Source organism: Neomonachus schauinslandi, chromosome 15, assembly GCF_002201575.2.
Source record: "Neomonachus schauinslandi chromosome 15, ASM220157v2, whole genome shotgun sequence".
Classification (NCBI taxonomy): Eukaryota; Metazoa; Chordata; class Mammalia; order Carnivora; family Phocidae; genus Neomonachus; species Neomonachus schauinslandi.
Genome location: NC_058417.1, coordinates 12,351,152 through 12,378,239, shown reverse-complemented (window position 1 = coordinate 12,378,239; position 27,088 = coordinate 12,351,152). Strand labels below are relative to the sequence as shown.

The 27,088-nt window shown below is 47.5% G+C and overlaps 1 protein-coding gene across 1 annotated transcript; it reads right to left on the bottom strand.

Moving 5' to 3' along the window:
• Window positions 1-1,962: 1,962 nt before the first annotated feature.
• TNFRSF13B (TNF receptor superfamily member 13B) lies at window positions 1,963-14,449 on the bottom strand. The gene is made up of 5 exons (XM_021694764.2): window positions 14,301-14,449; window positions 11,691-11,936; window positions 2,970-3,146; window positions 2,194-2,456; window positions 1,963-2,052 (listed from the first exon to the last, which is right to left on the bottom strand). The coding sequence occupies exons 1-4, from the start codon at window positions 14,413-14,415 to the stop codon at window positions 2,206-2,208; spliced, it is 789 nt and encodes a 262-aa protein (XP_021550439.1). The 5' UTR covers window positions 14,416-14,449; the 3' UTR covers window positions 1,963-2,052; window positions 2,194-2,205.
• Between the last annotated feature and the right edge of the window lie 12,639 nt (window positions 14,450-27,088).

Below are 27,088 nucleotides of genomic sequence, written 5' to 3'. Positions count from 1 at the left end.
CTGAGCCCCGGGCTAGGGGACAGGGTGGCGACAGATAGGCCAGGGGGCGCTGTGCACTCACCCGCGGGAGCCCTGGCAGGAGCCTGGCTCCGGGGCTGTGACGAGTGACAGGAATCAGAATATATGTTGGAGATACAACCAACAGAATTTTATCCAGAGCACGGATAAAATGGACAGTATTTAGAGTTTCTCATTTACGATCTACCAAAGGGATCCGTGTCTTAAAACACACACCCACACACCCACACCCACACCCACAACAAAGAACAACTGAAAAACTGACAAAAACCAAGATTATTTTTGTCTGATGGCTGCCAGGGTCGGGCGCTCAGCACCCTGCATTTTCCGCAGACCCAACTCCCCTAGCACTACCAGAAACATCCCCCAGAGTTCCCCGGGCTCGGATGGGCAGAGCTGGAACACTGCAGAAGAAATAGAAACCCGCATACCCTCCAGGCGAGCCTTCCCATCTAAGCGGCACCCGGGTGGCTCCCAGATGCGCCCTTACCCTGTCAGTGTGCGGGACATCCACCCCAGTTACAGGCCTTTAGTGTCAATCCTGTCATCGGATAAGCTACTCACATGGGCTTGGTGGCAGGAAACACTGCTGCCCGGGTGTTGCCATTTGCCATGTGGGGCTGACTGAGCGACAGATCGGACGTGAGTCTTGGGCAGACACACTTTAGAAGCCCCAAATTCCCGTGTGAAGCCCTAACCCTCAGCTCCCCGGAATGTGACCTTGTTTGGACACGGAGTCTTTACAGAGGTGATTTGAGTTAAATGAGGCACGGGGCGCGGCCCTGATCCAACAGGACTGGTGTCCTTATCTAAAGGACATAATTAGGCCCCAGACTCAGAGGGAGAGAAGACGCAGGCCAGGCCGAGCGGAGCGGCTGGAGCAGATCATTCCTCACGGCCCTCAGAAGGAGGCAGCTGCTTGCACCTTGACTTCAGAGGGCACACCTTGAGAAGCAGGGGACAGTGACTTTCTGTCCTTAAACCACCCTGTGTGTACTACTCTGTTACAGCAACCCCAGGAAAGCGAGACAGCCTGTTAGCCCACGGAGGGTGGACAGATGATGCATCAGGCATCCCGTCTACACCTCCCAAAGTGTGTTGTGTGAACCTCTGGTATGTGTCGCTGTGCAAGGTAATCTTGCGTGGCACAGGATGACATCATTTTATTTCGCTTACTCATGTATTTATCCTACGGTGTAAATGCTTCTAAGAATCATGCATTTTAAGTGCGACTAAAATACGGATTTCGATGCCACTAACAATAGAAATATCAAATAAAATGTGTGGATGCTCAGATATCACTGCTTAGTGTTATCACTCATAAAATTTAGCGTGCGCTTAGAGTAGGGCTAGAAGGAAAGGGGGTTAATACAAAGAAGAATCTTAAGCCACTCACAGTGCAGGTTGGTGACTAGATAGGGACCAACGGTGTGTGTAAAGAGCCTCGGGCTTTCAGAGCGGCTGGGTGCCCTGGGCTCAGCCTGCCCCTTCCTGTCCACCCCATGCCCCACCACACACACACACACACACACACACACACACTGACACACATGTGCGCACACACGCACGTGCAGAATTGCACTGTGCTTCCCCGTGCGGCACCATGCCTAAGGAGGCTCGGTGGAGAAATTGTTTTGTCAAAGAAATGCAGGTGAGCCCAGCCCTCCTGGAGGACCCCCACCGGCGTCCCCCCACTCTGGCTGTCCCTCTTAAATGAAAGCGGGCCGCAGGGCCCCGCTGTGTACCGCTGCTTCCCACCCCGCACAGGTCAACAAGCTCAGTGGGTCCAGAGCCTGGTGGGGCGGTCAACTTGCAGGTCCTCGGAAAGCCAGCAGCTGCCTCGTGGTGGAGCCCCGAGCCCAGGGAGGCAGCGAGACAGGTGGGACGTCCAGAGGCATCACAGGGGAGACGAGACCAAAACCAGGGATAGGGAGGAGTGGGCAGCCGGGAAGGTTTTATTTCTAAAGAAGGGCTCTTGGGGGCTGCGTCCAGCAGGCGTGATGACTTCACTGCAGGTGTGTAGGTGACGGTGACCTGCAGTGGGGACGTGGCAGAAAGATGTGACAGGCCTCCTTCCCCGGCACCTCTTTCCCTCCCTCCCTCCCCACCTCCTCCCTTCCTCCCTCCCCACCTCTCTCCCTCCCTTTCCACCCCCTATCCTTCTCCCCGTCTCACCCTTCCCCCAGGTCACGCGGCGGGGCCTCCCTCCTCGGCGGGTGCGCACAGGACCTCAAGGCCGCCGTCGGGGGTGCGGGCGCAGGGCTGTGCGGTCGCCGTCGGGTCGAGGCGCCCCCACCTTCCCAAGGGCGCGGCGTCGGGGGTCCCGGGCGCGCGCGCGCTCTCCTGGGTGGGCTGCCTGCGCTCCGGGAAGCAGAAGCTGCACGTCTCCACCGGCTCTGGCGGCGTGCCCGCGGCGCTTCCAGCTTCCATGCAGTGATCTGCGGGAAGGGGAGAGGGCGACGGCGTTGGCCTTGGCCCCGACCCCTCCTCAACCGCCCTGCACCGAGGGGACAGGCGGCCAGGTTGTCGGGTTCCCGCAGACGGTGAACTGCCCTGCCCGCCCGCGCCCCACGAGCAGCACCCCCTCCTGGCGCCTCCCTTGTGCTAGGGAGCCTGCCTAGGAGTAGGCCTTCACACCTTGGCTGACCCCCCCCTCCCCGCAGCCCCCAGGGGGACCGCCTCCTCCAGGTTTCAGCCCTGGAAGCCTGCGCCCCTGCCAAGCCCCTGGCCATCGCCCTACACGCACCCTCGACAGGTGCTCCACCTCTGGTCCTGATGTTGAACCTCATTTCACCAAGACGGAAACAGTACTGCAGGGATGTGCCCCCCCACACCCAGATAGGGCTGGCAATATGCTGTCCCTTTGGCAGCAGGACCAGTGCCGGGACAGGGGGATGGCCCGCAGCTTGTCCCGCAAGCCGTGGGAGTATGAGGGCCCGTTTCTCGCTCACCCTTGGAAGCCTTGGCCTGGGCCCCACATGGTGCTGCTGAGGGCTGGCAGGAGAATTGGTCCCCTCTCCTCTTGAGGAAGCAGGCCACGGCCAGGAGGAAGCAGCAGATGATTGCGCAGAGACAGAGGCCCAGCGTGCTGTAGACCAGGGCCAACTGGTCGGCACTCAGCTTCAGCCCTGGGGGCGCCCCAAAACAGACGTGAGGCCCTGAGATCCGGAGGGGCCCTTCACTGTCCAGGGCCCTGCTCTGAAGCGTACCCTCCTCTTTCTTTTCCCTCACTGGGCCCAAGCAAGCCACGTGGCCATACCCATGCCCCCTGGGAGGGTGGAGCCCCCAGTCCCAGTGTGCTGTCAAGCCAAGATGGTTCCCTTCCTCACCCTGAGGCTTGGCTGGTGTGGACTCTTCTCTGGACTTTGGAGGAAATCAGCCCCCTCTACCCCAGGCTGGTAGCAACATCTCCCAAGAGCTCAGCGCTGGACACCTCTGGAGCTGGCCCTTGTTGCTGTCTGCTCTTGCCATAGGACGTAGGTTGGGACAGTACCAGAGGTGGATGGATGAATGAACAGACAGAAATCTTGGGAAGCTGTCTCTGTCCTGACCTGGGCCTTCCTTCAAGAGGGGGCCTTCCTGGGGAAGCATCCTTGGAGAGTGAGACAGGTCCAGTTGCTACTGAGTCTGGGAGAGCAAAGCAGGAGGGCCCTGGGGAACGGGAGTGCTGGTCACTCCACTTCTCAGGGCCTTGAGCCTCTGGTTTGGATGCGAGAGGAAGACTCAGCCCTGAGCCAAAGCCCTCCCCTTGACATTTTTCCTGGCCCCTAGAATCGGGGCACCCCCTAGGCCCCAGGTAGAAGGACAGAGGGGCCAGAGTTAATCCGCACATGCAATATACTGATGATGTGGACCACCCACGGAGCCTGTATACTTGCATGCACTTTGGGGAGCGTCTCCCATAATTCCCCTGCTCCTGTGAAGGCGGATTGACTACCCCGCCTTTAGATATTGAGGTAGAACTCATATGCCGTCACATTCCTCATTCTAAAGTGTGCAGCTCAGTGGGTTTGCGTATATTCACAAGGTTGTGCAAACGTCACCGCCATCTGATTGGAAGACATTTCCATCACCCGTGTACTCACTAGCAGTCACTCTGCATGTCCCCCCCCCCCCAGCCCTTGGCACCACTCCACTGATCCCCCTCTGTCTCTGTGGGTGGGCCTATTGGGGACCTTCCCTGTGAATGCGGTCATAGAGTATGTGGCCCTTTGCGTCTGGCTTCTTTCGCTGAGCGTGACTTCAAGGCTGATCCACACTGTCCTGCGGGTCAGGACTTTACTCCTTTCTGGGGCCGGATAATGTTCCATTGTAGGGTCATAACCCATGTTCCTCCGTTCATCTGCCCATGGACGTTTGGGCTGTTGCCATGCTTTGCTGTCGTGCATAAGGCTGCCGTGACCATTTGCAGACAAGGTTTCGCGTGGACGCATGTTTTCGGTTTTCTGCTGAAGCCTAGGCGTGGAATCTCTGCGTCAGATGGTAATGGTCTGTGTCACTTTTTGAGAAACCTCCAGACTGTTTGCCACAGGGGCTGCACCATGGGACACTCCATTTTGCAGGTGACAAAACAGATTCCAAGTCACCCTGTTCCCAGTCGCAACTGTCGCGGGGAGCAGGTGTGATGGACTCCGGGCCAGTGCTCAGGGCTGGCCTCACAGAGGCGATGAGGGGGACGCCTCCCCCAACACGTTCCTCAGAGTCACGAGTTTTATAAAGTGACCGAGCTGGCAGGTGCCACCCTGATGTTTACAGAGGGAGACCGGGCGCTCTGGGCGGTGCTATCCTTCGTGTCCCTTGCCCGGAGCTCAGGGAGGCCCAGAGAAGGGGGAAGCAAAGAACCCTCAGTGGGCACCATACGCTGGTGCTACAGATCTGATGACTGAGGCCCTCAGAGAGAAGAGGAGCAGGGCATAGGGCTGAGCCGGGCAACACTTCCCATTTCCCAACTGCCAGGCCTTTCCATCTGCCTACCTACTCCTACTTGCCTCTGGAATAAAACAACAACAATGTGCAGCTGGATCCACAGGGGAGAGGCCGGCGGCCTTCATTCACATCAGGGACGGAATGCCCGGCCGCCAGGTTGCTCAGTACAAATGAACTGCTGTGTAGATTCAAGGAGAGAGTCTAACCGTCTGCACATTTCAGATGTTCTCGGCGCGAGTTCTACCAGCCAGACCTGGCAGCGAGTGTTCACGGCTGGTCCCCAAAGAGCCGCCTCCGCGCAGCCTGCCCCTCACATCAGGGCCGGGCCGGGCCTCCCTGACACCAGGAGGAGGCAGCAGAAGGCCTGGGAGCCCTTGCTTCTGCTTCGGGGAGCCCTGGGGCCACAGAGTGAGAAGGCCAGCTGAGAGGCCACGTGGGAGCCCACACAGAGAGGCCACATGGAGAGGGGTGGGCCCTGAGACTGAGGGAGGAGCGAGGCCCGGCCATCCCCGCATCAGAGCCAAACCTCCAAGTGACCCCATCCCCCCCACGCCATCTGCCCGATGCTGTGCAGAGACCCCAAGCAGACACCAGACCTGCCCAGCGGAGCCCAGTAACCCAGAGAACCAAGCGAGATAACAAAGGGGTTATTTGTAGGCCACTAAGTTTTCGGTGGCTTTTGGAGGCTACAGTGAACAACCAGACTGTGCTCCTGAGGGGGTGAGGGGCTTGTCCCAGCTGCTCTTCGCCCCTCTGCCCAGACCAGCGACCTGACGTTTCCTGTGGGCAATGGAACTAGCTCGTGCTGGTGACCTGCCCCTGGTACCTGCTTTACAGAGCCCCTGAACCAGGAAGGGGAGTGCAGATTAAAGTACAGGGGTCCTCTCCCACCTGTCTCACAAGAGTGCCTCGTTTGGGCCGGGGTGTGGGGAGAATAGTTTGAGGGCCATTTGGAACCAGCTCCCAACACGAAAACCACACTTTCCTGATGCCCGTGGATTCGCCGACTTCACGTCCAGGCCACGTCCCACCCACACAGACACGGGCGTTCACTGGAGCCTCGTTCAGAGCCACAGAAGCTGGGTCGGCCTACGGCGGACCGAACCCCAGGAGATAGGCAGCGAAAGCGGGAGGTGCGCACTTTGGATGCCAGCCGTGGTGTGAACCACATAAGGATGTGTAGATGTGCCTTAGGTAAGGAAAGGTGGGAAAGTAGGTTCTACGCCCGGCGCGGAGCCCAACGCGGGGCTCGATCTCACGACCCTGAGATCAACACCTGAGCTGAGACCAAGAGTCGGACGCTCAACCTACTGAGCCACCCAGGCGCCCCTCTTCTTTTTGTTTCTTAAATGATTTGTCTGTGTCATCTATTCAAAACAGGAAAACAGCTTGAAGCTGCTCTGCTCACGACACACACGTCCAAAGAGCCTCGTAAAAGGCCCACCGGAAGGACCGGGGTGGGGGCGGGGGGGGTCATTGAGCCCCAGCAGCTGGCGTGCCCACTAACGGGACAGCCGTCCCCCGCTGCTTTCTGCACCACCCGAATGGGCCCTGCACGGGTCTGGCAGCAGTGAGTGCCAAGACTCCCCTGGGGGTGGAGGGCATGTGTGTGCCCTTCTCTGCTCTCCTTTGGTCGATCACGAAGGTCTCTTGGGTCCCGACCTCAGAAGTCGCCTTCTGTGGGCCCTTGGTGACCCGGCCCCCGCAGATCAGAGAGGCCTCGCCCCGTACTTCTCTGTCTGCTGACCCTGGGAGCAAAGGGGCACAGTCAAAAGGTTTTGTGAGAAAAAGGGACGCGTTCTCTGTGCTCGTCGGAAGATGAAGTCCTGCGAAGACCCACCTGCAGGTGCAGTTCCCAAGAACCACCACCAGAGGGCACCGCACATGGCTTCCGGCGGCTTGGGAGCGAGACTGGCCCCAGCCCAGGGACGGTTTGTTTCCGGGCTAGTTTTTGTTTTTGTTTTGTTTTACTGTCTTCAAGGCCATCTCACATCTAAAAATAGAATTTCCCCAGACTGCTGCGGTCCCCGGCTCAGGCTCAGGCTGGCCAGGTGGTCAGGGTTATGACTCGTCACTTAGGGGCAGAGAAAGGGGCCTTTGCGGGCCAGGAATCCAGATGGCACCGCTCAGCTGGGGGCCCTGCAGCCGCACTGCTTGAATTGAGGGAGGCTTTGGACTTTGTACTCAGCTTCCTCCGCCCTCAGTCTCCTCATCTGTAAAATGGGGAATGAGATGCTTGTCAGCATTGTTTGGCATCCGCAAGGTAGTGCGTGTAAACGGATACGAGGCGGCTAGGCCCTGGGTGGGGGTGTGGGGGGACACTGATGCTGCAAGTCCCCAAGTGTCCCCACGCCTCCCCAGCTCAGCCTGCGGGGAGTCTGTCCGTAGGACGGAGGGAGGCTGGGGTGGCCGTTGTAGGACGCCACACTCAGGAGGACTTCTGTTCCTCCTCTTTCTCAGAAGACTCTGCTGCACCACTGGTGGGCTGCGTCCATGGGGACCACCTGGTCAGCATCCGGGACTCTGCGTTTTTCCCTCCTTCCCTGTGCACGTGTGGTGACCCTGGGCCGAATGTTCACCTTGAGAAGGGGTTTCCTGAAGCGAGTGTGAGCCTCACTCTCCGGTCACTGGGGGGCCTGCACATGTCCGTAATGTGTGGGCCTTTCCTGCAGACAACCCCCCATGGGGTCCGTGTGTGCTTGTGTGTGTGACACTTGGCTGCCGTTTGGGGAGACGAGTTTGGGAAAGGATGGGGGGCATCCCCTGCTCCACCCGCCGCCCCCATCAGGGCCTAGGGTTCCCGATGTCCCCGTTCTGTCTGGTGCCACCTCTTCTGAGAGCAAACCTCCATCCTGCTGGTGGGAGGGCAGCAGGGCAGCAGGGCAGCAGGGCAGGGGGGATGACTCCTTCACAGCCTCACCCCTGCTCCCGTTCGGCCCCTCTCCCTGGCCCCGGATCAGACCTCCTGGCCTTCCCCTTTGCTCAAGCCGCTCCGGTTAATGAAGGAAGCCCCCTTCACCCTGCGGCCCCCTCCAGCCCCGGCCCGTCCCTCCCCTCCCTTCTCAGCCTGGCTTTGAAGACCAACGTCAGGGCCGCCGTGTCTAGCTTCAGTTCCCATACAAAAGGAAACCTTGAGCAACTCCCAAGACAGACGTGGTGTCCGCCCTGACCCCGAAATGCTGACCGCTGGCTTCCATGGACATGACCGCAGTGAGAACACGGCCGTTTCCCACCCTGCACACATGACCTGCAGATTGATTGTCTTGGCCGCTGGGTTTCTCTTCCTTAAATGCCTGTCATGCTTCCCATTTGCCAAGCCAGTGCTTTTCTCCCTGGGTGCGTGTACCCCACAGCTCAGAGTTCCCCCACCACGCAGGACGCTGCTGCCCGCCGGCCCCTCCACACCCTCACCTCCCAGGCCTTCAGCCCCCTGCCTGTGATCTTCATGGTGGGGCTCTGCGCCCCTGGCCCCAGCACCCTACACTGTTCAGTGAACACGGGGGCCCTGGAGGGCAGTCTATGCTTCCGGGCCCCCCACTCTGCCACTGTGCCTTCTTCCCATCTGGTGCAATTAGGTTAAACCGGACTAGGGCACGCTAAAGGCCTGATAAAGGATGAGGCTAAGTGGGAGACGGAGAAGGAGAGGCCTGGCTTCTTGGCCTCAGGAACAGTGAGAGAGGGGCTCCCTGCCTTGCCCCCTGGCATTTCCTCAGGTCAGGGATGCCTCCACCTACTGACACCTGAAAATGGCCCTTCAGAGGGTCCTCTGGCCTCTTTGCATCTGCAGCCTTCTCTGCGCTGTGACCTACTCCTTCCAGAATGTTCCTCCTTGTTTGCCTTTGTGGACACACAGCCCTCTGGGTTCTGCTCTGACCTCGCCGACAGCTCCTTTCCAGTGTGTCTGGGGGACCCTCTATGAACCCTCAAAGGCACACTCCCCCTCTCCCCCCCATAGAGCTTCCCTCTCCATCCTTTTCTGCACACACCTCCTGGGTCCCCGGGGCGTCTTTTTCATTCTTGGAAACACAACTGCCACCCCGTAGGCCCACGAAATCCAGGTTCCCCAGTGAGATGCTCCCCAGAGCTCTGGACACCTGGATATCATCCTTCTGGCCTCCAGAGCGGTGAGCGAGGACACTTGTGTGGTTTTAGGCTCCCCAGTGTGGGGCAGGTGTTACAGCACCTGCAGGAAGCTAACACGGCCAACCCAGGAAAGGACCAAGGCTCAGAGAGGTTAGGTAACTTGCTCAAGGTCACACAGTTAGTGAGGGATGGAACCAGGGTCTGGCTCCACAGCCTGCACCATTACTCCAGTCTGCCTCAAAGGCCCCTCCTCCGAGAAGACTGCCTTGCCCCCCCATCGCACCCCTGGCTGCGTTATGTTGCCACCATGCCCGGAGACTGATTTGTCATTTGCTTGAGTCTTGTGCATTGTCTGTCTCTCCCATTAGACTGTGACTTCAATGGGGTCAGGGACAGGATTTGCCTGGTCTTGCCACCTCGCCCACGCACAGCAAACCCTCCCAGTTACGTGTCACATGAAGGAATGACAGTCTGGAAGGACCGCAAGAAGAGCTGGAGTAGGGTTGAGGTGGGGCCTGGCAGGGATGCGGACTTCATAGGGGGATGGCAGGATCTGGGGAGCCCACAAGGGGGACGGGATCACATCAGCTCCACCACTGGCCGCAGCTGGAGACAGCCTGGTCCCATGGTGTCCTCCAGTCCATGCTCTCAAACAGGTCCACCCCTGGCCCTCCCGGCATGTAACCCTCGTACTTCCTGCTTATAATCCACACCAAGCACAGCTCCGGCCCCATCAGTACACCCAGGTGTCAGAGGAGAGAGCAGAATGGACCGAAACCCCAGACCTCTGGGGAGACTCAGGCCATAGCAAGACAGTCATTAAGCCACTGAGTTCCTGGGAGGGTGTGTGGTGTCCCCGGCTAGTGGGACAGCTAATGCTGCAGGGTCAGGCATGACCTGCATGTGGACCCCCCCCGGCTCCCCACCATGTCCTTACATAGCCCCATCCACACATCCTGAGGGATCTACTCCTAGAGCCAACATGAGGCTCCCAGATTCCACCCAGTGCCCTCCAGGGGTGAGGCTTGGCTGGGAATCATAAGCAGGAATAGCTAATCTTGTCCCACGGGCAGCAGGTTACCCTCAGGAAGTGCTAACAATCCTGTGAATGCCACTCTGGGATTTTTGCTCTTGCAGAACGGATAAACTTTGGGACCCAGAAACTTGGCCTGAATCCCAGCTCCGCACTGCTCATGCACTCATTGTACAAGTCTCAGAAACTCACTCTAAATTTTGAGACTCAGTTTCTCAACCCATAAAATGGGTAGTATTGATCTGAAGGGGACCCTATTGCATTAAAGGTGAGAAAGTTCTGGGTTTGGCTAGAAGAATCCAAATACATCGCCAGCTGCAGGTTGGACATACGGGTCACTAGACACTGGAGGAGCAGGTGTGCCCCGCCCATCCCCATGTCATGGTTCTGTGTCTCCCTCCCTCTGTATCCATGCCCCTCTGCGTGTGAATCAGCATTTCTCATGAGAGAGAGACTGTGCTAGATTACAATCAGCCACAGACTCACCAACGCTACGAATTCTTTGTCTCTCCTCCCGCATCTGTTTCCCCATCCTTGAATCTGAATGGCTTTGCAACTTGAGTAATAGCATGCAGCAGTGCGGATGTAGTGCATGTCCCCAGCCTGGCAACACGAGGCCTTGTGTATTTCTACCTCTTACACTCCTGCCATCATCATGAGAGGGACATGCCTGGTCCTGGGAAGAGGAGGAGAGACACATGGAGTGGAACCACCTCTAGCTGGCCAGCAGAACACAGCTTACCCCAGGCAAAACCCAAATATGTAAGAATAATAAGCCACTGAGTTTTTGGGACTATTTGTTACACAGCAACAGCTCACTGACAAGAGAACAGAAAAGACTAAATGACAACAGTCTAACCAAGTAGAACTTGGGGCTGGGCAACCTCCATTATCAGGGCGCACAATGCCTGCCCTTTGGTATCTTGGCACCAGGATCTGGAGCCATGGAAATGATGTCATTGTGAGGAAAATCACAACAGAGGAAAGAAACCAGTCAGGCCTCCAGGAGCTTCAGCCAATGTTTCTCCACTGACAGACCAAGAGCAGTGTAAGTATCTCAAGTGCTTATGGGTCCACGTGGCATTTCTCCTCCACCCCATCCTTTCTGACACTGCAGAGTAGGGTAGGTAAGCCAAGAGGTGTTTTCTGGGAGGATAATTAGACACTTTCAATGGTTGGCACTTAGTAGATGACCTGGTCCAGGGACCCTTCTCACCATGTCCCAGGTGGCCAACCCCCACCATCAGTTGTTTTGTAATACTTTTTTCCTTCTCATTCTTTGGAAGTCCCCATTGTTTCTAAATGGAATCAGAGATCTTGCTCACATGGTTAGCTCTGCTGGTTACCTGCTGCTCTGTGTTTTAAGAACTCATTTAGCCTCCATTATAAGGCTCTCAATGATCAGATTTTTTTTTTTTCTTCTTTTCCTCCTGCGTCCTTCTCGCCCACAGACTTCTATGTATTTTGCTTAAAATTTCGTTCTATCCTGTGATAACCCTCCCCTGTCTTCTGGCCATTTGCCCGGACTCTGGACTTCCTGCTTTGTAGACCCTCCTTATCTAGGCCTGGCACCTGGCCCTCTGCCCACTGTGGCCCTCAGACACCACCAGGCCAACCTCAGAGGACTTACCTGGACCTGTCTCCGAGCCTCTGTGCTCTGTTCCCTGGTACCTTCCCAAGTCATTTGACCTGGTTTCAGCTTCCCCAGCCCGCTGTCTCCTGAGCTCTGGTGGGAGGTTCACATGGCTCCTGAACTTGTTCTCACAGAAGTATGTGCATTGCTTGGGGTGACGTCCACAGATGGAGGCACAGCTGATGCAATCCCTCAGGAGCTGATCATAGTACCTGCCTTGCTCTTTGCGGCAACTGAGTGCCTCTGGGAGACAGAAATGAGTAATGTTACTGGGTGACAGAGACCTGCAGGCCCTGTGAAGCTGGCCTTCAAGGGCATCACAATTTAAAAAAAATCACAATTCAATTCCCCAAAAGCAATTCCAGAGTAATGCAAGTCCTTTCCCAATATGTAAATGGAAGGCTATACATTGTCCTCTAAGTACTGTTTTAGCTGCAATATATACTTTGATATGTAGTATTTTTCCTATATCTACTTTACAATGTTTTTCACTTTTCATTATTACTTCTTCTTTGACCTATAGATTATTTAAAAGTGCATTTCTCAGTTTCTAAACATATAAGAATTTTCTAGTTATCTTTTAAAATTGAAATCTAGGTTATTACATGATCACATAAGTTCTTCACTTGTATTTTTCAAACTTCATAAAGGAAAAACATATTTCATATTAACATAAGGATTGGAGGAGGAAGCCAGCAACCACATTGGCAGGTTGAGGGAGGGGGTTGGAAAGAAGATGGGAAAGCTCAAACTAATAGTGTTTCTTCTGTCTTAATGAGAATTATAAGAGCTTAAACAGGCATCAGTTCCAAGGAGCAGAAATCAAGTAAACTAAAGCCCAATCACACTTGCTTTAAGAGAGAAATTTTGAGTGCATAATAGAAATGCACTCAAAATGCATATACTTTCACAGGGCTTCCCTTATCTTTAAAACAAGATTTTATTTATATGAAAATGTGACTCACACAGGGTTATTTTAAGGGCACATTTCAGAGGCTGTGCAAGATAGAGGGTAAGAACACAGACTTCAAGGTCAAAGAGATTTGAGAGCATCCCTAGTCTACCACTTGCAGGTTGTGGGGTCTCTCCATGCCTCAGTTCCCACATTTCCAAGACAAAGGTAACAATAATGTTGACTTCTTAAATTTGCTAGGAGGCTTTGAAGTTCCTGGCACAGTGTCTGACACATAATAAATAAATGCTGGATTAATAGAAGGTTTAAGTAGAATATTCATTTTTGACTCTTTGCAACACCCCCCCCCCCCCACACACACACACCAACTCTTAAGTCCTTGAAAGAGTAAAGGAAAAGACCAGGAAGATGGTGGAACTGGGAACTCAGAGAAGACTCAGATGGGATCAGTGATCTCTTCTTGCCCTGGCTCTGCCCCGGGGTTCCAGTAATCCACATAAGACCACTGCCACTCATAAGAAGGAGTTGATGGGATGACAATGGTGTTCCCAGCATTTTATGTGTGACCTCCTCCCCTCCTCAGGCCCCCAATGTGGCTGTTGCAGGTGGTGTCTGAGCTTCCCAGACCACCAACCCTCACTGCCCAACCTCATAAACTTCCCTTCTGGACCTTGATATTTCCTGTTGTGTTTTTTTCACCTCCATGCCTTTGCCCACACTGGTCCTTCTTCCAGGAGTGCCCCCCACCCAACGCCACATCTACAAACTCTTAACAATTTATCTCAGGTGGCGTTTACTCCAAGAATACCTCCCTGCTCCCCAACCCATCAGCCAGAGGTGGTCTCTCCCAACTGTAGCATTTTATGGTACTTTATCTTTCTCCCTTGAAATGTAGTTATTTCTTCCATTAGATGATAACCCCCTTGAAGGATCATGTCTGTTTCCTATTTTCAAGGAGCTAGAGAGTTCCGTGAATATTTGTGGAGTGATACAATGAATATTCTACTTCATTAATGGATAGTGGAGATACTCTCAGTCAGTTAAGTGTCTGCCTTCGGCTCAGGTCATGATCCTGGGGTCCTGGGTTCGAGCCCCACCTGCATCAGGCTCTCTGCTCAGCAGGGGGTCTGCTTCTCCTTCTCCTACTCCCTCTGTGCTCTCTTGCCCTCTCTCAAAGAAATACAATCTTTAAAATAAAATAAAATACACAAGCAAAAAAATGCCTGGGGAATAAAAAGGCAGAATTTTTAATGCTAATGATGGGTAGATAGGAATTTATTATTTTATCCTCTCTGTGGTAATTCCTATAATAAAAAGTTTCAAAAGAAAATTAGAACAGAGAAGAACAAAGAAGGTCTTCATTTCTATTGGGTAGTCAGATAGGACCTCTGACATTTGGCCTCAGACCTGAAGGTTGAGTAGGAAGGAGCTGAGGGAACTATAACAGGAAAATGCATTCCAACCATAAAGTACAAATGTGCAAACACATTGAGGCAGGAAAAAACAGCATGTTCAAGAAACTGAAAGGAGGCCAGCATGGCCAGAGCAGAAAGACTGAGGGGTAAAAGGGTGCCACATTGTACATTTCCTTTAACCACCTCCTTCTCAACCACCCAAGTGCAATGGAGCCTGAGGGACCTCTCGGGGGAAAGAAGGGGTGATCCAGCCCGTGGGGCTCAGGCCCCAGAACTCACTGCAGAATGCTGAGCAGGTGCGTGGAATCTGATGGCTGCAAATGGGTTTGCAGGAGAGGCAGACGTTCAGCAGGGGATCCCAGTACTGTTCTTCAGGGCAGGGCTCCATGGCCATCCCTTTCACAGGCGCTGTGGAGCTGAGAGGCAGGGAGCATGAGGGTAGCTGGCACCCTGCTGTAGGTCAGAACCCAGACAGTCACTCCCACTCACATTCCTACCCTCTGTCTCAGCAAGCAGAGGGGAACCAGACAAGCTAGCTTCCAACCCCAGCTCCACCTACTGGGAGACCTGCAGCAGCCATCTCACTTCCTTGAGCCTCAGTTTCCCCATTTGTGAAATGGCTGTTCTGAGGCTCCCTCTCTCACTTCTGTGCCCTTCTCAGCCTTGTTCTTTGCCCTCTTTAATGTGCCTCTTTCTACCACAGTGCCTTTGCACAAAATGCTGTTCCTTTTGCATAAAATGCTCTTCTTCCCTGCTCCTCCGCTGGTATTTTCTCCTGATCGTTTAGACCCCACTGTTTCAATTTCATTTCCTCAGAAAATCCTGATTCTCTTCTCAGATTGCCCCTTTTTCTGAGCAGTGATGTGCCCTTCACTTGTCACTGTTTTCACTTCACTTTTATAAGTGTGACTGTTAGATACTGTCTCCCCCATTAACTGTGAGCATCCTTCAGGCAAGAACTCTAACTTTTGTCTTCACTCTGGGTCCTCAGAACCTAGAAAGTGTCCAGGACAGAGCTGGTGCTCATTAAGTGAATTAAAAAAAAAAAAAAAAGATCTAGCCAGTGCCTAGCATACAGCAAGCATTCAATAAATGTCTATTTCCTTCCTGTTTTCTTTTTTATTGAGATATGAGACACACACAATGATGTGTGTAAAGTGCACAAATCTGAAGTGTACAGCTTGATGGATTTTTCCACATGTATACACCTGTGTCACTACAATCTACATCAAGGCACAAGGTATAGATATTTCTTGCACCCTGAAGACTCCCTTGGATCTCCTTCCATCTGATACTTCCAGAGGTCATTTCTTTTTTTTTTTTTAAGATTTTATTTATTTATTTGACAGAGAGAGAGATAGCGAGAGTGGGAACACAAGCAGGGGGAGTGGGAGAGGGAGAAGCAGGCTTCCTGCCGAGCAGGGAGCCCCATGTGGGACTCGATCCCAGGACCCTGGGATCATGACCTGAGCCGAAGGCAGATGCTTAACGACTGAGCCACCCAGGCGCCCTGTCTTTTTTTTTTTTTTTTAAGATTTATTTATTTATTTTAGAGAGAGAGAGCACGAGCAGGAGGGGCAGAGGGAGAAGGAGGGAGAATCTCAAGCAGACAATGTGCTGAGCATGGAGTCTGACGCGGTGCTCGATCTCACGAACATAAGATCATGACCTGAGCCAAAACCAAGAATTGGTAGTTCAATTGACTGCACCACCCAGGTGTCCCAGCTCTTATGTCTTTTTTTTTTTTTTTTAAGATTTTTATTTGTTTGTCAGAGAGAGAGAGACAGAGCACAAGCAGGGGGAGCGGCAAGCAGAGGGAGAAGCAGGCTTCCTACTGAGCAGGGAGCCTGGATGCAGGGCTCGATCCTACCACCCTGGGATCATGACCTGAGCCGAAGGCAGACGCTTAACGGCCGAGCCACCCAGGCGCCCTTCCAGAGGTAATTTCGACTCTGATTTTTATCACTGTAGCTTGTTAATATTGCCCATTCTTGAACTTTTGTGTCTGGTTTTGTTGGCTCCATGAGGTATCTGAGACACATCTCTGTCGAGGCTCTATCAGTCATTTGTTTTGTATTGCTGAGTCTTCCATTATATGAATGCATCACCTTTTCTACAATTTTCTGCCGGACTTCATGATATTAGCTTCACCAGAAACGTCTCCTTTTAAACATTTTTCAAGGCCGTTTGTTTACTCTTTGATGAAAGTAAGCTGAGAAAAGACCAGGGGCTTCTGGTTTAATGTGGCAGCTTAAACACATGGGCTTATCTTCCTTCCCTCTTGAAACCCTACTAAAAGGACAAGAAAAAGATATTTGTCCTCAAAGAGAAAGAGAATGGAAAAAGGTTACTGCAACAAGGGACAGATGTGAGCAACATCTTGGGATATGGAAGGCTTGTGAACTGGGACTGATTTCAGTTAAAGATCTCTCTCCTTCGATGCCCACAGGGAGAAGGACGTTGATTTGAGCTACAGAACCCTAGGAAGTCTCTGGAATTGGACGCACCAAGTATCTCTGACAGTGGGAGATGGGAAGGCAAAATGATGAAAGAGGGCTTGACCCCAGCCAAAGCCCATCCCCAGGCAGGTAACGGCCTCTTGACAACCTAAGCAAAAGGTTAGGGGCCTTCTCAGACATAGTTGAGGGTAGCCATAAAGTCCACTCTCTCCAAAACACAACCTAACGAGTGCTGTGGCCAGGTCTTAAAAAATGTGTCCTTCCCCATCCTGCAACTGGCAGGAAATCAGCAGAATCTGGGAAAACTGATCCAAAGGAAACAACCTAAAGACACTGACTGGGAGATTCTCTCAAGAAAATGACCACGTTTGCTGCTTGACCATCTGAGAGCCAAGCTTCTACATTAACAACCCCATTTGTTTACTCAGAACTTCCAATCAGCTGTTTCTGCCTCAGTCTAAGTTGTGAACCAAGAACCATGGGTCCCCTGATATTGGAGCACCCCCTCTACATGAAAGAGAATTCAAACAAAGCAAGCAGAAAGAACATGCTGGGAGCCAAGAGAGACAATGCAGAGAAGAGAAGAAAACTAAAAGGTGACACCAGCAACAACTGATATCCTCAGAAGGATTGGAGAATTTTTACATTTATGAAAAGGAATGGTGCCCTGTCTTTTAAAAAGAATATGCATAGAAGACATAAGAATTATTAGAAATTAATAATATAATAACCAGAATAAAAACATCAGTAGGAGGGTTGCAAGATGTAATTGAAGAAATGTCCCAGAAAATAAGGAGAGAAAAGATATGAAAATTATGGAATTATTTCGGGAGGTCCAAAGGTTGACTAATGGGAGCTCCAGAGAAAACAGATTTCTAGGATATAGCTTCCAGATTCAAAGAGCCAGTCAGGCATCTGGCACAATAAATTCTCACCAGCCATGACCCATCATCATAAAATTTAGGAGGACCAGAGATTAAGAGCACATTCTAAAACCTTCTTGAGAATAGGCAGGTTACCCATAGAGTTCTGTGGGGAAGCTAGTGGACATCTCAAATCAAAACTGGGATGTGAGAACAATGTCTGGGAAGATGGTAGAGTAGAAACTCCAGGAATCTGCCTTTCCACCTAACAGCTGTTGATGGCAGCAACCATCTGGAGGCACTGTTTTGAAACTCTGGACTTACCCAGGGGAAAGCTGGATGAAGAGACTGGTTAAGTTTTTGGAATTTTGGTGCATTTCAGCCTATTTCATGCTGGTGGCTGCCATTCCTCAGTCTCTACCCCATGTATGCAGCAGTGGGAGCAGCTGCTCATATTGCTGGTGCAACTTGCTGGAACCTAGATGGGCAGTAAGGACCTTGTCCTCCAAATATTGGGATTGTAGGTTCTGACTGCTGTTTGCTGTTTTTGAACAGTGAGAGGCTAGCACACAAGTTGGTGGCCATTGTTTCAACCCCCATCAGCTGAAGTGGCTTCCATGAGGATTTATTTATTTTTTTAAAGATTATTTATTTATTTATTTGAGAGAGAGAGAGAGAGAAGGAGAGGGAGAGCATGAGCAGGTGGGGGGAAGCAGAGGGAAAGGGAGAAGCAGACTCCCCACTGAACAGGGAGCCTGATGTAGGGCTCGATCCCAGGACCCTGAGATCATGACCTGAGCCCAAGGCACACACTTAACTGACTTAGCCACCCAGGCACCCCAAGCATTCCATGGAGATTTAAAGAGACAGTACTCTCCACCACTCTTGGGAGCCAGACTTTTAAGGAAACCTTTGTCAGGTCACTGGCTGACTGCAGAGATAAAGGAACAGAAACTTCAGTGACCACACACAATAAATACAAACTTTCAAAAATAGTTTGGAAAAGCCACAAATGGACTCCAGCCAGCAATAAGCAAGATACAGCAATCCCCGAGGAATGAGAGAACTAGAATTACCACAACATAATACTCAAAATGCCCAGTTCTCAAAAAACTTACAAAACATACAGAGAAACAGGAAAATATGACACATTCACAGAAAAAAAGAATTTGACAGAAATTATCCATGAAGAAGTCTAGACATTGGAAATATTAGTCAAAGATGCTAAATCAACTGTCTTAAATATGTTAAATAAGCTAAAGAAAACCATGGACAAAGAACTAAAGGAAGTCAGAAAAACAATGCATGAATGATGTATGAGAATATGAATAAAGAGATAGAAGTGGTAAAAGAAGGAACCAAAACTTGGAAGCAAGCAAGATTTCCTTCAGTAGGTACATGGATAAATAAACCATGGTACATCTAAACAATGGAATTTATTCAACACTAAAAAGAAATGAGTTATTAGCCATGAAAACACGTGGAGGAATCTTAAATGCATATTAGTAACTGAAAGAAGCCAAACTGAAAAGTCTACTGTGTGAGTCCAGCTATATGACATTCTAGAAAAGGCAGGACTATAGAAACAGTAGAAAGATGCGTGGTTCTCAGGGGCTTGGGGAGGGAGAGATAAAGGTGGGATGCAGGGGATTTTATAGGGCACTGAAACTATTGTGTTTGATACTATCATGGTGGATACACGTCCTTACACATATTTGTGAAATCCCATAGAAGGTATAACACCAAAAGTAAATGTTAGTGTAAGCTTATGGACTTTGGGTGATAATGATGTATTAATGTAGATTCGTCAATTGTAACAAATGTACCACTTTATTGCAGGATGCTGGTAGTATAGGAGGCTGTGCATGTTTGGCAGTATGAGTCATAGGGGAACTCTCTGTACTTTCTACTCAATTTTTCTGTGAACCCAAAACTGCTCTAAACAATAGAAACAAACAGAAATTATGGAATTGAAAAGTCCAATAACTGAAATGAAAGAAACTCACTAAAGGGGTTCAACAACAGATTTGGAGAAGGCAGAAGAAAGGATCAATGAACCTGAAGATAAAACAATTATATTACTTAGTCTGAGAAGCAGAAATTTTTAAAAATGAGGACAAGTGAACAGAATCTGAGGGACTTGTGGGGCCTCATCAAACATGCCATCATAAATTTATAGGAGTTCCAGAAGGAGAGAGAGAGAAAGGGACGTAAACAATATTTGAAGAAATAATGGCTGAACATTTCTCAAATCTTAGGAGACACATGAATATAGATGTTCAAAAATCTCAATGAACTCTGAATAAGATAAATCCAAAGAGCCCACACTGAGACACATTGTGGAAATGTGGAAACCCAAGGACAAAGAGAAAATTGTAAAACCTGCAACAGAGGAACAACTTGTCACATAGAGGTGATCTTCAATAAAATTAACAGCTAATTTTTCCTCAGAAACCATGGAGACCAGGAGTCAGTGGGATGATATATGTAAAGTCCTGAAAGGAAAAATTTGCCAACCAAGAATCATATAGCCAGCAAAACTATCCTTCAAGAATGAAGGGGAAATTAAGACATTTCCAGATAAACAGAAGCCAAGGGAATTAATTACCAGTTCATTAGACCTGCCCTACAAGGTATGCTAAAGGGAATCCTTTTTGCTGAAATGAAAGTACCCTAGACATAGACACATCATAAGAACAGATAAGGGACATTGGTAAAGGTAACTACACAGGTAAATATAAAAGCCAGTTTTACTGTACTTTTTGTGTGACTTGTGACTCCTTTTTTTTTTTTTCTATATGATTTAATGAACCAATGCATGAAACAATGACTATGACTATAAACTTATGTTAATGGACATAAAATGTATAAAGAGGTTATCTGTGACAATAACAATGTAAATGGGAAGAGACAGAGATATAGGAAGAGAATGTTTGTATATTATTGAAACTAAGTTAGTCTTCAAATTAAGTTGCTATAAGTTTAAGATGTTAATTGTCATCCCCAAGATAACCACTAAGAAAATAACTTTAAAAAATACAAAAAAAGGAAAGAAAAAGCAAATAAAATGTTACACACAAGTAAACAACTAGATACATAAGAGGGTAGTAATGGAGGAATGAGGAACAAAGAACATATAAGACATACAGAAAACAGGTAAATGACAGAAATAAATCCTTTTTTATCAGTAATCTCATCAAAGTAAATGGACTAAATTCCCCTATTAAAAGGCAGAAGTTGGCAGATTGTATTAAAAAAGAAAACACTATCCTTCTATATGCTGTCTACAAGAGACTTCCTTTAAATAAAAAGGACACAAAGAGATTGTAAGTAAAACAGTGAATAAATATATTCCATGCACATAATAGCCAAAAGAGAGCTGAGGTGTTTATTATTGTCAGACAAAATAGTCCTTTAAGCGAAAGAGGTTATAAGAAACAAAGAAGGACAAAATATATGAATAAAAAGTTTGATACAGCAAGAAGGTTATAAACATACATGCACCTAATAACAATATATGAAACAGAAATTGACAGAATTGAAGGGAGAAAAAGATAGTCTTACAATAATATTTGGGTACTTCAATATCCCACTTTCAGTAATGGATAGAAGAACAAGGCAAAAGATTAATAATGAAATAGAGGACTTGAACAACACTATAAACCAATGACGTATAATGGACATAACACAGGGTGTTACACTCAACAACAGCAGAATACACGTTCTTCTCAAGTGTACATGGAATATTCTCTATGATAGACCATATATATTAGATCATAGGGGCACCTGGGTGTCTCAGTTGGTTAAGTGTCCAACTCTTGATTTTGGCTCAGGTCATGATCTTGGCGTCGTGAGATCAAGCCCCACGTCAGGCTCCACACTGGCTGTGGAGCCTACTTAAGATTCTCTCTCTCCCTCTGCCCCTCTGCCTCTTCCCCCCTCACTTCCCCCCCAAAAAAAGCCCCCAAAAACAAAACAACCCCCGCCCATATATTAGGTCACAGAACAAATTTTAACAGGTTTTAAAAATCTGAAACCATTCAAAGTATCTTTTCTGATCAAAATGGAATGAAACTAACAATCAATAACAGAAGGAAAACTGGGAAATTCACAGATATGTGGAAATTGAACAACATACTCTTAAACAACTGCTGTATCAAAGCAGAAATCACAAGGAAAATTAGAAAAATATTGAGATAAATGAAAATGAAAACACAACTTACCAGAAGTTATGGGATACAGCAAAAGTAATGCTAAAGGGGAAATTTATAGCTGTAAACACATACACTAAAAAAGAAGAAATTCTCAAATCATAACCTAACTGTACACCATGAAGGACTGGAAAAAGAAGAGTGAACTAAACCCAAAGATGGTGGAGGGAAAGCAATAATAATGATTAGAGTGGAGATAAATAAAATAGGGAACAGAAAAACTGTACTAGAGAGAATCAACAAAACCAAAAGTTGGTTCTTTGAATAGATTAACAAAATTGACAGACCTTGAGCCAGACTGACTAAGAAAAACAGAAGACTCAAACTACTAAAGTCAGAAATGAAAGTGGGACATGAAAAGATGTTCAGCATCACCCATCATCAGGAAAATGCAAATCAAAACTACAACGAAATTATCACCTTATACCTGTCAGAATGGATAAAATAAAAAATACAAGAAACAGCAACTGTTGGTGAGGATGTGGAGAAAAAGGAACCCTCTTGCATTATTGGTGGGAAGGAAAATTGGTGCAGCCACTGTGGAAAACAATATGGAGTTTCCTTTAAAAATTAAAAATAGAACTACCTTATGATCCAGGAATTGCCCTACTGGGTATTTACAAAAAAAACAAAAACACTAATGCAAAGGGATACATGCACCCCTATGTTTGTTGCAGCATTATTTACAATAGCCAAACTATGGAAGCAGCCCAAGTGTCCAAGGATGGACAAATGGATATTTGGTATATATCTACAATGCAATATGACTCAGCCATAAAAAAGAATGAAATCTTGCCATTTGCAAAGACATGGATGGAGCTAGAGAATATTATGCTAAGGGAAATAAGTCAGTCAAAGAAAGACAAATACCTCATGATTTCACTCATCTGTGGAATTTAAGAAAAAACAAATGAGCAGAGGGGGAAAATAGAGAGAGAGGTAAACCAAGAAACAGACTTAACTATGGAAAACAAACTGATGGTCACGAGAGGGGAGGTGGGTGGGGGGATGGGTGAAATAGGTGATGGGGATTAAAGAGTACACTTACCATGATGAAAATAAAATAAAATGGAAAAAAAGAGATTTTAAAAAATGAAAGTAGGGACATTACTACAGATTTTACAGATTATGAGAATACTATGAACAATTATACATGAAACAAATTGGGTAACCTAGATAAATAGACAAATTCCTAGAAACGTACAATCTACAAAAACTGACACATGAAGAAGGAATATCTGAACAGGTCTATATATAACAAGTAAGGAGATTGAATCTATAATCAGAAACCTCTCAGTGAAAAGCCCATGACCAGATGGTGTCACTGGTGAGTTCAACCAAACATTTAAAGAAGAATTAACACTAATACTTCTCAGACTCTTCTAAAAAATTGAAGAGGAGGGAATACCTCCTAACTCTTTCTGTGAGGTCAGCATTACACTGATACCAAAGCCTAATAAAGACAACATAAGAAAAGAAAATTACAGACCAATAGGCCTTATGAATATAGATGTAAAAAAAAAAATAGGGTTCTATACCACACACACACAAAAAAGTGGGATTTTCTTTTCCTGGAATGCAACTACGATTCATTACACAAAAATCAATCAGTGTAATATACCATATTAAAAGAGTGAAAAGAAAAGCTATACGTTCATCACAATTGGTGCTGAAAAAGGATTTGACAAAATTCAACACCTTTCCATGATTAAAAAAAAAAACAGTAAAGTAATAATAGAAGAATTTCTCAATATGATAGAAGCCATATACGAAAAACTCACAGCTGACCTACTCAATGGTGAAAGACTGAAAGCTTCTCTCTTAAGATCAGCAACAAGACAAGAATGCCCACTTTTACTGCATCAATTGAACATAGTACTGAAAGTTCTAGCTAGAGCAATTAGACAAGAAAAAGAAATAAGACATCCAAATTGGAAAGAAGGAAGTAAAATTATCTCTGTTCACAGATGACATGATCTTATATGTAAAGTCCCTAAAAGTTACACACACACACATGTTGGAGCTAATGTTAAGTTGTAGGATACAAAATCAAAACATGAAAAATGTATTTGCAACAAACAATTCTAAAAGGAAATTAAGAAAATAATTCCATTTACAAAGGCATAAAAAAAGAATAAAATGCTTAGGAATAAATTTAACCAAGATGGCAAAAAGTATACACTGAAAAACTACAAAACATTGTTGAAATTAAAGAAGACTTAAATAAAGGACATCATATGTTCATGGACTGGAAGACTTAATATTAAGATGGCAATACTACCCCAAGTGATCTTACAGATTCAATGTAATCCTGACAAAATCCCAATAACTTTTTTACACAAATACAAAAATTCATCCCAAAACTTCATATGGAATTGCAAGGGACCCTGAATAAGCCAAAACAACTCTGAAGAGTAAGAACAGTTGGAGGACCAACACTTCCTGATTTCAAAACTTATTGCAAAGCTAAAGTAAACAGTTAAGTAGTGTAATACTGGAATAAAGACAGACACACAGACCAGTGGAATGGTCCAGAAATGGACCAGAAATAAACTCTCACATAAATAGTCAATTGATTTTCAACAGGGCCCAAAATATTTCCACGGGGAAAGGACAATCTTCAATAAATGGTGCTGAGAAAACTGGATAGCCACATGTGAAAGAATGAAGTTGAACCCTTACCTTACAATACATACAAAAATTAACTTAAAATGCATCAAAACTTACACTTAAGGCTAAAACTATAAAACTTTTAGAAGAAAACATGGGGAAGTCTTCATGCATTGAATCTGGCCATGACACTTTTGATACAACACCTAAATAAACTGGATTTCATCAAAATTTAAAACTTCTGTGCATCAAAAGAGTGAAAGAGGGGAGCTCACAGAATGGGAGCAAGTATCTCTGATAACAAATTAATATGCAGAAGATATGAAGAACTACTGAGACTCAAGAACCAAAAATGAAACCAATCAAGTCAAAACTGGACAAAAGACTTGAATTGACATTTCCCCCAAAGAAGACATCCAAATGGCCTATAAGCATATAAAAATAGTCAACATTATTAGTCATTAGAGAAATTAAAATCAAAACTACAATGAGATACCACCTCATGCTCATTAGAATGGCTATTTTCAAAAAAGGGAAAAATAACAAGTGTTGGCAAGAACCTGAAGAAATTGGAGCCCTCATGTATTGATTATGGGACTCCACAAGGCTGCGACCACTATAGAAAACAATTTGGCAGTTCCTCAAAAAGTTAAATACAGAGCTACCATTTGGCGCAGCAATTCCGCTCCTAGGAATATATCCAAAGGAACTAAAAGCAGAGATTCAGATACTTGTACACCAACGTTCACAGCAGCATTATTCACAATAGCCAAAAGGTGGAAAACCCAATTGTTCATCACTAGATGAAAGGATAAGTAAAAAGTGCTATCTATACTGAAATATTATCCAGTTATTAAAATGAGTGAATTACTGACACGTGCAGCAACATAGAAGAACTTTCTAGACCTTATGCTAAGTGAAATAAGCCAGTCACAAAAGGACAAACGTTGTATGATTCCACTTGCATGAGATACCCAGAATAGGCAAGTTCATAGAGGCAGAAAGCAGACTAGAGGTTACCAGGCACTAGGGGGAGGGGAAACTGGGAGGATGAAAGTTTTGGGTATAGATAGTGGTGATGGTTGCAAAACACTGTGCATGTACTTAATGCCACTGAACTGTACACTTAAAAATGACTAAAATGGTAAATTTTATTCTGTATATTTTATAAACCAGAAGGAAGAAGATAGTGGCATAATGCTCCAAATTTATGATAGAAATGTTTTCAGTCTAAAACGCCACATATTATTAATTAAGAGTGGGGTCAAATAAAGATGTTATGAGACAGACAAAGTCTCAAAACTTTTATCTTCCATCCATGCACCATTTCTTGGTAAGTTACTGGGAGATATGCTCCATCAAATGTAGGGAGTAAACAAAACAATGGGGAGTGGGGGAGAAACACAGGCTCCATCTCAGCAAAGAGGTGAAGGTAGAAATTCTCAGAATGTTGGTGAAGGAAGTCTCTGGGGACAGCTGCCTTCAGGCCTAGAGGGAATCCTATCCAGGCTAAAATAAGAGAAAAGAGGAAAGGAAGGTCTCCAATGAAAACACTGAAACAATAGACAAGTGAGTATGTTTGGCAAACTGACAGGCTGAGTTTGTCACAGAGCTGAGGATAAATTACTAATACGTGCAGAGAAAACTGAGGCACTATCAAGCCCAGGGAAATCATAGTACATGTATGGCTCAGCTATGAACAAAAGCCACATCATCATAAATGTGTGAGCAACTGTCAATGAATAACTCAGAGACTTTGAATTATGTCTGCTATAAAATAGTTTACTCATTTGTGTGAGTGGAGACAGTCATTAGACCACTGTCAATGAACAAAGGCAATACCAGAACTTATAAGAGAGGACGAAGAAAAGGAAGAACAAAACTGTAGAGGGTTTTACATTTGGGGGCAAACCGATTAGCTGGCAGCCAAGAGGGCAGTCTATCCTTGAACACCTGGGTTGGCTAAAGGGATCCAAAGGAATTTCCATTGTTGATGGATTCTCTGGAAACCCTGAGGGCATCAGAGTGGGCAAATGTGCCAGACTGTCTGAGTACACTGCTGGTCCTGCCTTACCCCATGGGGTCAGCCCCATTGTCTGTATCAGACTTGCTCACAGATTCTACTAACTAAACACAGTGCTCTGGGAGATCGGGTGGAGGAGAGGTTGTGTGTACACAGAGGGTGATGTAAGAGTTGAGTTCTTATCTTAGAAAGTAGGAAGTTAATCCATAATGTATAAAATTGAAAAGTCGAGAACTAGCTGTGTATGCCTATTATATTCTGAGACTATTCAAGAGTGAGCCCAATGAAGCTATGAGGTAGCAATGGCTGGGAACCACTGGACTGTATATCCTAGGCCCAGCATTCCCTAGCTGTGTGACCTTGGGCAGAACTTCACCTCCTGGAAACCCAGTGTCCTCATCTGTAAAATAGGGATGTAATTGCTTACTTCATAAGCCATTGTGAGTATTACATGCATCGCAAGTGCTTTGCCTGGCATGGTACTGCACTATTAGTAAAAGGTTAACCCTCTGAGCTATTGCCCTTATTAATACTGCCATTCCTTGCAATATTGAGTACTGTACTGGCCAAGGCCTGGACCTGGGTCAAGGGAAGAATAAAAGGGCCAATTCCTGCCACAAGGGCCTAAGACGACTCTGTATCTCTCTCCATGGTGGGGAGAGGGTCCCGTCCCCATGAGAAAGGAGCAGGATGGGTGTAAATCTCAGCTCCTCCTTCTTACTCTTTACAATTTCGCCAAGAAAATCTGTCAATGTGACTTGAAAAGAAAGGACAATAAAGGCTTCAAGACAGGAGGAATTTCTCGTCCAATTTTTGAGTAAACACAGCATGAACTGGGGGGGCTTTGAGCTAGGCTGTCACTGGTGGGGTGGGGTCAGGAGGGGATTCCAATGTGAAGAAA

Coding starts and splice junctions, on each gene's coding strand:
- TNFRSF13B (XM_021694764.2), bottom strand. CDS start 14,415: ATGGCCATGGAGCCCTGCCCTGAAGAACAGTACTGGGATCCCCTGCTG. Junction 3,147..11,690: donor AGGCTCGGAGACAGGTCCAG/GTAAGTCCTCTG, acceptor GGGCGCCCCCAG/GGCTGAAGCTGAGTGCCGAC. Junction 2,457..2,969: donor CCAGGCCAAGGCTTCCAAGG/GTGAGCGAGAAA, acceptor CCCTTCCCGCAG/ATCACTGCATGGAAGCTGGA.